The 11,732-nt window shown below is 38.3% G+C and overlaps 1 protein-coding gene across 1 annotated transcript in view; it reads right to left on the reverse strand.

The window, feature by feature from the left end:
• Positions 1-9,757: 9,757 nt before the first annotated feature.
• The window catches only part of LOC128692178 (uncharacterized), a 64,365-nt gene continuing 62,390 nt past the window's right edge, over positions 9,758-11,732 (reverse strand). The window contains exon 4 of the mRNA XM_053781258.2: positions 9,758-11,240. Coding sequence (XP_053637233.2) covers positions 11,085-11,240 — 156 coding nt within the window. The 3' untranslated portion in view covers positions 9,758-11,084. The remainder of the gene's footprint in view (positions 11,241-11,732) is intronic.

Raw genomic sequence — 11,732 nt, forward strand, 5'->3', positions numbered from 1 at the left:
AAGACCCACATCGATAGTCCTCACCCTCTCCACACCTATTCCCTGCCTAACATAAATCCTATCTAACCATGCCTCATATCCCCTACGAATAAAAGTGTGTTCCACTCCATATCCCCTACTCCCCACCACATCTACCACTCCAGCATCTCGCAAAACATCTCGCAGAACCCCCAAAACACAACCTGCCCCCCTTGGAACCACATCACCATTCCTAATGGCACAATTCCAGTCCCCACCAATCACCGTAATAGCAGGTAAACCTCTCAAGTGATATACCAGAACATCGCGTACAAAATCCACCTTCACTCTAGCGTTACTAGTTGCTGGCATGTATACACCTACAAAACTAACCCTCCCGGCCCCCCAAAACCCATCCACCCTGACAACCCTCCCACCCCCTCCTCCTCCCATCCCAGGATATGCAAAGGACTGGTCTCCTTTACCGCCACAGCCACACCTCCTTTCAACCTCAAAGCATCACTGGTAAACAACCTATAACCTTTCAACAACAACTCACATCCTAACCTATGGTTATGTTCCTGCAAAAAACAGACATCAATACTAAATCTCCTCAAAACCCACTCTAACCATACCCTCTTGACCTCGGTTTTAAGACCATTTACATTGAAAGTTACACACCTGAATTTTACAAGAATGGCGGCTTACCCCTGTGCCGCTGAGGCTTACTTGGTCCTCCTTTCATAGGTCTCGGTCCTTCTCTATCAATCCCTCGTTCCTGCCCTCCAACCCCTCCCTGTCCCTTCCCGCCGATCTTCCCATTCCCCCCCCCTCCTCCCAGTCTTTCCGTTTCTACCACAGCTGCCCAAATCTTCTTCCCAGGCCTCTGCACTGGTGTGAGGACTTCGTCCATGTCTGATGCCCCCGCTGATCTCTTGCGGGAGCTACCCTCTACACATATCTTCTTCAACCACATCTTCTTGATGGACCTCCACCACCACAATGCTCTCCATTCGAACCTCACTCAAGTCTTCCTTACCCTGTTTCTGTTCGTCCATCACCTTGACATCACCTAACCTCACATCACTTTCCACACCATGCTCCGACTCTTCCAAAAAATCCTTCAGCACAGCCTCCAAAATCCCTTCCTGAGCTGAATCTGTAGTACCTAACGGTCTGTCTGACAGCGATATTCCCCCCCCCCGCCCCGTTTCCACTGGTAATGTAACACACGTCTCCAAAACCACCTCTGCTCTGTCGACCTCCTCACTCCATAGGCCCTTACCCCGGCTTTCCACTTCACCCGTCATAACGTCCATGGCTTCTAATTGCGTGTCTTCAGAAGCTTTCTCTTGACGCCTAGGGCCCTGTCTCCTGGGGCATTGTGCCTCCATGTGCTCATAAGAGTCACATAAACGGCACGTCTTCCTCTGCCCCGCCTTGTGTACAAAAACCTGTGTTCTATGGCTATGCAATGTGACATATGATGGTATCGGCCTCCTCAGGGTCATTTTCAGTGTGAAGGATCCTTCCGGCATCCCCTCGTAAGGGCCGTCCCTCCACATTCCCATGCTCGCCGAGTGTACAGTCCCATAACCACTGAACACATCTTGTAGGCTGTATGCTGTTGCCTCAAAAGGTACATTCCGTACCTTCACCCAAGTAAAATACTTAGACACATCATGCAAGCATACTTCCACTGCCAAATTGATACTCGTCCTCCTTTCTTGAAATTCATCGACGATGGTAGAGTAGAAGTCAGCCCTCATGAACTTCACGAAGACCCTTGACATACCATTCAGTGCCACACCATACAACTCTTCATTGGGGATACCATAACAGTCCCTGATAATGCTTGGCAGGAGAACGTTCATCGTGGCGCTGCTTAAAGATCCTCTAACCAGCTCAATGCAGACAGTATTTATACGCCGGTTCATTCAGTCCGCCATCTTGGTGCTAATGCTATGTTTTCCTCACCAGGTGGCGTGCAAGAGAAACTGTAGAAGCGTCCTCTCTCCCCGCAGGTCGAGAGACGAATGTCACAATTATTGTTTGCATGCGTACAGGATCCCCTTTATAGATTGGTGGAGCAGGGTATGTGTCGCGTAGAGGGACCAGGAAGTGGGGTTGCGAGGGTTTGGCCAGTTTTAATAGGGTATGTGGATGATACTACTGTTCTGATCAGGGAGGGGATGTCAATGGACACATTAGATGGGGTAGTACAAATGTTCGCAGGGGCAACTGGTATGAGGGTGAATTCAGACAAATCCATGGTCATGGGGTTAGGAGCTTGGGCGGGAAGGGTTGATTGGGGAAGTGCAGTCGTGAGGAGGCAGGTGAATTCGTTAAAAATTTGCGGTCTTATCTATGCAGACAATCTAACTGTGGCACGCATGGAAAACTCGATTAGGATGGTAGACAGGATTCAGGGACGCTTGGGTGCATTGCGACCTTATCATTTGACCCTTGTGCAGCGTGCCATTTTTATTAACATCTTACTGTATAGCAAAGTATGGCACGTGGCAGCCGTGTTCCCATTAACTGAGTCGGCAATAACGAACATACTTAGAAGGGTTTTTAAATTCTTGTGGGGTTCGGGCTGTGATTGGCTTAAAAGAGACGTGGTAATGTTACCTGTAAGTCAGGGGGGGCTGGGATTGCTGGACTTAAAGCGGAGGGTCAAATGTGTCTTCATTAAAAGGGAGGTGATGAGGGAAGGTGTGTGTGGGGGGGGGGAGGGTTTGGCCAGGATCCATAACAGATTGCAACGGATGTATACAGGAGTTGAGTTACATGAGTGTGAAACTGTGTTGAGTTCTCTGGCGTGGGATCGAGAGCCAGCAAAGGTCAAAATAGGTAGGTTGTGTAGATTGTTAGCGGGGAGGGTTGTAGCGCCTGTAGAGGGAATTTTCCCCATGTATGCATGGGGAAGTATATGGAATAGGTTGAGTAGGATGAGGTTGCAACCTCGTGTTCGGGATGTAATGTATCGTTTTCTGCACGGCATTTTACCGTCGGGTGTGATTCTACGGGATAGACGAGTGGTTGGCGGGGGGGGGGGGGCGGTGGTGCGGGATATGTGGTGGGGAGGAGTGTCAAGGGGTGGTTAAATAGGGTGATTTATAGGACAGGAGGTCAAGGAATTTCTGTATTGAGAACATTAAATCTCGACGTGGGGGGTTGGGAGGAAAGTGTCATCAGAGCTGTGGGATACATTATGGCAGATTATATATATATAGTGTGGGGATTGCGGGGAAAACAGGTTAGTGAGGTGAAGAGGAGGGTGTTAGCGGTAACGTTCTATAAAACAGTATGTAGAAATAAGGAAATTTATGGGAGGAGGTGGGTGAGGGATTTTTCAGAGGGATATAGGCAACTTACGTTACAGGTTTTATTAGACTTGTAATGTACGAGGGAGGGGAGGGTACGACTGGAAAGAGTTGCTGGGGCAGGGAAGTCATGGGTGAAAACAGGGTCGCCTCCCTGGTTATGGATGACAGCAAATGTTTGTGTGTGTGCTGGATGAGTGATGCGTGAGTGAATAATATATGGACCACGGGTGCTAGCACCTGTAGAGCTGGCCCGTTTCTTGTGTGTCATGGACTATACACTATTCATATAGTACTCGTGTTCCTTCAAGGTAGTAGTGAATGATGAATAAGGTATAAATGGGAGGGGGGTCTTTGCCTCTATCAATGTGCAGAGTGAGGGTAGGGCAGTATATTGTGTTGGAAGTGATGGACAGTTGCTTGTTCAGTGTGTTGTAGTTTAATGTGTAGATAATAAGCATATTATTGTATATACAAAGATGAGACTACATACAAGTTGGACTCTGACTTGTACAATGAGAATTGCTCTCTTACACCTGATATGTTAAGGCGGATTTATCAACTGTGATGCATTCAAATTAGATTTATTATTATGTTGTTATCTATGTACATAACAGTCTTAAGTCGTATTATTATGTTGTTATCTATGTACATAACAGTCTTAAGTCATATTATTATGTTGTTATCTATGTACATAACAGTCTTAAGTCATATTATTATGTTGTTATCTATGTACATAGTAGTCTTGAGTCATATTATTATGTTGTTATCTATGTACATAACAGTCTTAAGTCATATTATTATGTTGTTATCTATGTACATAACAGTCTTAAGTCATATTATTATGTTGTTATCTATGTACATAACATTCTTAAGTCATATTATTATGTTGTTATCTATGTACATAGTAGTCTTGAGTCATATTATTATGTTGTTATCTATGTACATAACAGTCTTAAGTCATATTATTATGTTGTTATCTATGTACATAGTAGTCTTGAGTCATATTATTATGTTATCTATGTACATAACAGTCTTAAGTCATATTATTATGTTGTTATCTATGTACATAGCAGTCTTAAGTCATATTATTATGTTGTTATCTATGTACATAGCAGTCTTAAGTCATATTATTATGTTGTTATCTATGTACATAGTAGTCTTGAGTCATATTATTATGTTGTTATCTATGTACATAGCAGTCTTAAGTCATATTATTATGTTGTTATCTATGTACATAACAGTCTTAAGTCATATTATTATGTTGTTATCTATGTACATAGTAGTCTTGAGTCATATTATTATGTTGTTATCTATGTACATAGCAGTCTTAAGTCATATTATTATGTTGTTATCTATGTACATAGCAGTCTTAAGTCATATTATTATGTTGTTATCTATGTACATAGCAGTCTTAAGTCATATTATTATGTTGTTATCTATGTACATGTCAGTCTTAAGTCATATTATTATGTTGTTATCTATGTACATAACAGTCTTAAGTCATATTATTATGTTGTTATCTATGTACATAACAGTCTTAAGTCATATTATTATGTTGTTATCTATGTACATAGCAGTCTTAAGTCATATTATTATGTTGTTATCTATGTACATAGCAGTCTTAAGTCATATTATTATGTTGTTATCTATGTACATAACAGTCTTAAGTCATATTATTATGTTGTTATCTATGTACATAGCAGTCTTAAGTCATATTATTATGTTGTTATCTATGTACATAACAGTCTTAAGTCATATTATTATGTTGTTATCTATGTACATAACAGTCTTAAGTCATATTATTATGTTGTTATCTATGTACATAGCAGTCTTAAGTCATATTATTATGTTGTTATCTATGTACATAACAGTCTTAAGTCATATTATTATGTTGTTATCTATGTACATAGTAGTCTTCAGTCATATTATTATGTTGTTATCTATGTACACATCAGTCTTAAGTCATATAATGTGAGTTGTGTTAGGTGCAGTTGTCACAAAAATTTGTTTTGTTTTATGTGTGTTAGGGAAGTATGTGGAAATTTTTGGGTGTAGGCGCTACATGGCTGCGGTTTATACTTTATACCTTTGTATTCTCTGATGTTTTTCATAATATAAAGTTTTTATTTATATACTATGTTGAATGACTAGGGTTTACATGCTAAGATAATTGTACATAAGTTGCCTTTGAGAGTTGATATTCATTGTTGCAACCTTCTTACAGAATTAATCTTTTGAAGTGTATTTTCTTTCACCAGGTTGAGGTGTCATTGTGTTTAAGTAAAGACATGTATCCCATTGTTTATATTGATATTAATATTTGTGTGTCTAAAGTGTTACTGTATCACTCATGATAGTGTAATTACTATGTATCCTTTAATGTTAAGTTAAGATGCAGTCAGGTTGGTGATGGTTATATTTTGCGTGGGGGGGGGGGGAGGGGGGGTGAAATTGTGACAAAAGTTTAAGCCTTCACGGGTATATAATTCTGGAATAACTGGGTGTATATGGTGTGTGGTGATAGGGTGTCAGAACACTTGTCTGGTGTAATAATTTTTGTAAGAGTAAATTGGGAATTTGTGATTTAACTCATTTTGTGTACCTTTTAATATAATTTCCACCTTGTATTGTAATGTTTAAAAAAAAAAAAGTTACTACCTGGGATAATTAACATTGTTATCTCTAAGGATAAATCAAACCACAGTTGTTAAATTTGGTAAAATATATTATTATAATTACAATTTTTATTACCTACAAAACTATATATACCTATTTTCTCGAAAAGGCCACTGAATAATATAAATTCTTATAAGTATCTGCAGAGAAATATTTATATATACACATTTTTCTTAATTTTAGCTGATTTGTAAATCATAAATGTTGACTTGTTTAACATTCAATGATAAATGTCTGCTAAAATATTGTACCAATTAACCACTGTTAGAAAAATAGTTTTAACAAGTCATACAAAAAAAAGTTAAGTATAAATCTCGGTAATATAAATGTAAGAAGTTCAACTGTTTTACTTAAATTTTTGGAGAAACTAAATAAATTCTTTAAGGTTCACTCATATATGAAATTATCTGAGAGACCAGTATATATATATATATATATATATATATATATATATATATATATATATATATATATATATATATATATATATATATATATATATATATATATATATATATATATATATATATATATATATATATATATATATATATATATATATATATATATATATATATATATATATATATATATATATATATATATGTATATATATATATATAAGTTTAATGTGGGTACCAGCGAGTAATCAATAAGTGACAGTTTACAGCAAAAATAACGGAAAGTTGGAGAAAAACTTTAATAGACTTGTAAGGTTTACGGTAGACTTACATAAGTCAGGCTACATTACAGTAGACTTACATAAGTCAGGCTACATTACAGTAGACTTACATAAGTCAGGCTACATTACAGTAGACTTACATAAGTCAGGCTACATTACAGTAGACTTACATAAGTCAGGATACATTACAGTAGACTTACATAAGTCAGGCTACATTACAGTAGACTTACATAAGTCAGGCTACATTACAGTAGACTTACATAAGTCAGGCTACATGGAAGGAGTAACCTACAGTGTTTCCTAAGAATAATATATAGGAAATGGGGGGAAAAAATCAAGGAAATCACAATACACAGCAGCTTTGACCAAAATAATTATTTAGTAGGCTAGAGACAGTTAATTTTAGGAAATATTAACTGTTACAAGAGACGTTATTATAGGATAATAAAGGCTGGAAGGAGTCAGGTCAGATGTTAGGATACATCTCCTACCCAACATTATGGAAAAGCGTTACTAAGTTAACCAAATATTTTTTAGCACTACGTGACTTCCAGAATAAATTAAAAGTGATTACGTAATTTATATTTTTTACTTATATTTCGTAAAATTTTGAAAAATTCTGAATAAGTAGGAACATCTGAATAATGTATGAGTGAGGTGAGCGTTAGTGTGTGTGTGTCACTTATCAGACAAGTTGTTGACTGTAACAGGATGTTACACCCTGTAACAAATTGTTATACCCTGTAACAGAATGTTACACCCTGTAACACTATGTTACACCCTGTAACAGGATGTTACACCCTGTAACAGGATGCTACACCATGTAATAGAATGTTACACCCTGTAACAGGATGTTACACCCTGTAACAGGATGCTACACCATGTAATAGAATGTTACACCCTGTAACAGGATGTTACACTCTGTAACAGAATGTTACACCCTGTAACAGGATGCTACACCATGTAATAGAATGTTACACCCTGTAACAGGATGTTTCACCCTGTAACAGGATGCTACACCATGTAATAGAATGTTACACCCTATAACAGGATGTTACACCCTGTAACAGGATGTTACACCCTGTAACAGGATGCTACACCATGTAATAGAATGTTACACCCTGTAACAGGATGTTACACTCTGTAACAGAATGTTACACCCTGTAACACTATGTTACACACTGTAACACTATGTTACACCCTGTAACAGGATGCTACACCCTGTAGCAGGATGCTACACCCTGTAATAGAATGTTACACCCTGTAACAGGATGTTATACCCTGTAACAAGTTGCTACACCCTGTAACAGAATGTTAAACCCTGTAACACTATGTTACACCCTGTAACAGGATGTTACACCCTGTAACAGGATGCTACACCCTGTAATAGAATGTTACACCATGTAACAGGATGTTACACCCTGTAACAGAATGTTACACCCTGTAACACTATATTACACCCTGTAACAGGATGTTACATCCTGTAACAGGATGCTACACCCTGTAATAGAATGTTACACCCTGTAACAGGATGTTACACCCTGTAACAAGTTGTTACACCCTGTAACAGAATGTTACACCCTGTAACACTATGTTACACCCTGTAACAGGATGTTACACCCTGTAACAGGATGTTACACCCTGTAACAGGATGTTACACCCTGTAACAGGATGTTACACCCTGTAACAGGATGCTACACCATGTAATAGAATGTTACACCCTGTAACAGGATGTCCCCTCAAGGAAGGCTCCTTGACGCTGGTGAGGGGCTCTTGATCTAGGGAATTGGATCTGTGCTCCAGTTGGATCTGTGTTCCAGTTCCCTGAATTAAGCCTGAATGCCTTCCATCCCCCCATAGGCACTGTATAATCCTACGGGTTTAGTGCTTCCCCCTTGATTATAATAATAATGTAACAGGATGTTACACTCTGTAACAGAATGTTACACCCTGTAACACTATGTTACACCCTGTAACAGGATGTTACACCCTGTAACACTATGTTACACCCTGTAACAGGATGCTACACCCTGTAACAGGATGCTACACCCTGGCATGTAACACAATCTCAGTAACACCGTGGAACTCTACCATTGAATGATATACAAACACAACTTTCGTGCAAGTTCCTCGTTGTCACGAAGGGAATTTAAGTTTACCTTCATCCTGATGACTTGACAACAGAGCTTCAGTATATGGCGGAAGATGTTTGGAATAGAAAGTCACTAAATTAACACTAATCTATGCAAAGTGTGAAAATCTTTAGACAAAATTACGAAACACAGATGAGATAAATAGATCCACATATTTCAGTCTCAGAGACACTTCTGTTAACAGAGTCACTAAGGCTGCACTATACAGGTCTGTATTTAATGTGTTTCATATATCTATCTAAGTGGTTTCTCAGTTTGCTTGAGTGAAGATGTAAGATGGTGGGAAGAGCCTGGTAACAAGACGCTGATGTGGCTCTCCAAGGTACGAGGTATCCTACATTATTACTAAAATAGAATACACTATGCAAAACTGCAGAAATTTTAATAAAAATCATTCACACATTACAGTGGAACCTCTGGTCACAACCACAATTCGTTCCAAAACTCTGGTCGCGACCCGAACCTAATTTTCCCACTGGATTGTATATAAATACGTTCAATCCGTTCCAGACCCCTACGAACTGTATGTAAATATTGTTTTTTTTTTTTAAGATTTTTGAGCACAAAAATAGTTAATTATACCATAGATTACACAGTGTAATAGTACACTAAATGTAAAAACCTTGAATAACACTGAGAAAACCTTGAACGACAGAGAAAACTAACATTGTATGAGTCCGTTCTAGACTCTCTACGAACCGTTTACTGTGAACAATTTTTTTTTAGAGTTTTAAGAGATGTATAATGGCTGAGCAGTGAACTCTGTTATTTATGGTCCGATTTCTTTCATTTATGGTGTATGTTAAGAAGTGTCTTTCCATCATACATTGCCCAAGTTTCAATAAGATAACCCAACAAACAACTGAGAAAAAAAATATTTATCAATACATACCACAAGGCGAGGGTCTTTGTTAGGTGTACACAAACAACAGGAAGTGGGGAAAATTGGTGATTGAAAAAAAAAAAAAAAAAAAAAATGGAGGGAAATGTGAAAATTGGCGCGGTTGTATTTGTTCGGCACCCGATTATGTATTCGTAAGCAAATGCCAAAATTCAGCGAAATTTTTGGTTGTGAACCTATTCGTGTTTGGATGCGTTCGTGACCAGAGGTTCCACTGTATCTGGATAGCCAGAGCAAAAACAGTAGACTATACTGAACTTGATTAGGATACCAGAGCAGGTACATATACAGTATGTCAATAATACTCTGAATTGTTTTTAGATATTCCAATGGTTTCATTTAAAACAAAACCGATATACACATCTTAGTTATTTGCCAAAAGAAATATATTTTAACACGACATATATTTCTACACAATATTTCATGCTTGGGCATGGGAGTTTCTTGTCCTGTGTTGATGTACATGGAAGAACCACATGGAGGGAAGACTATCAAGAAGTAAGTTTAGCACATAATTGAGTGAATGATTGTATTGAGGTCAGTAAGAGCATCATCTACACTGAGAAGACTTAATACGTCAACTGAGTGAAGTAATCATTGTTTACCTGGCCTCCCACACCCAGGCTTGAAGAACATCTCATGCATGACATCAATAAAATACTATGACAGTAAGACTTAAATTGAATAATAAATATTGTTATGTTTTAAATAATACAGAAACTTCCACTTTGTTCATTGTGAATAATGCAGCATAAGAGTAGACTAGTTGGTCTAAAGAATTACTTATAAACTGGCTGTCTTAACTTCATGCTGGATACGGCTTCCAGTAAATTTCTCTCCTTAAGGTTAGCCTGTCATCTATTTATAAAAAAAAATAACCAATTCTTGCATAGCATAACGTTATTAAATGAAATATTACAGAGGCGATACAAAATTTTGAAGTGCGAACTTTTAGAAGTTAGGGAACCAGGGAGCAGGTTCTACAATATACAGTCAGGTAATCACTGTTTAAGGGACGTGTAACAAACTTGTTGCACTGTCTTAGCAACGGTGAAACACTGACTTTCATTAAGAGGATGAGATGAACTTCCACAACTTGCGTGTTTTTCTTCTCAATTTCAGAATCTTTACGAGGCAAAAGAAAGATTACTGACACTTGTTTACTTTCTCACTCCAGGAGAAGCACAGTGAGAGAAGTGAGTGGAAGCGGACACCAGTGAGGGACTTACGCCGTACAATATGACTACACGCGCTAGGTCATCACATGCGATATTTCTGTAGTATAAATTCTACTCAGACATAACTGACAGTATTCAATGGTTGCAGTTGCATGCAGTGTGCAGCGGCAGGTACCAAGGGGAGAAGCAGGACCCTGGTTATGTCTAGAAGTAGTACTGGCAGACGAAGTAATCCCTCTCCTTGCAGTCATAGTTGTAGGCACGGAAGGAACTCTGGCCGAAGAGTCCCATGCACTTACCAGAACCACTAGGCACTTCTTCGTTCCATGTGTCTTTGCTCATGTCTACTGGTACTCCAGCCTGCAACACATTAATAACATTATGTTCATACTTAAGCACCACTATCACAATCATCTCCATATATTAAATAATACAGTATATTGATTTTTTCATATTTATACTAACTGATATTTAAATACGACTACTACTACTTTTACTGCTACTACTAATATTAATTAAAATAAAATATACAAACCTTTAAATAATAAAACTACAGTATCTTGGTCTTTGGATATTTATACTACATTCCTCTACATTTTATTGATCTCTGATTAAAAGTATGATCAATTTTGTTACAAGACAGTAACAATGAGCATTATTATTATTATTATAATCAAGGGGGAACCGCTAAACCCGGAGGATTATACAGCGCCTGGGGGGGAGGATGTGGAAGGCATTCAGGCTTAATTCGGGGAACTGGAGCACAGATCCAATTCCCTAAATCAAGAGCCCCTCACCAACATCAAGGAACCTTCCTTGAGGGGTAACAATGAGCAGTGAGAATGATGATGA

This window comes from Cherax quadricarinatus, chromosome 15, assembly GCF_038502225.1.
Source record: "Cherax quadricarinatus isolate ZL_2023a chromosome 15, ASM3850222v1, whole genome shotgun sequence".
In the NCBI taxonomy this organism is placed as follows: domain Eukaryota; kingdom Metazoa; phylum Arthropoda; class Malacostraca; order Decapoda; family Parastacidae; genus Cherax; species Cherax quadricarinatus.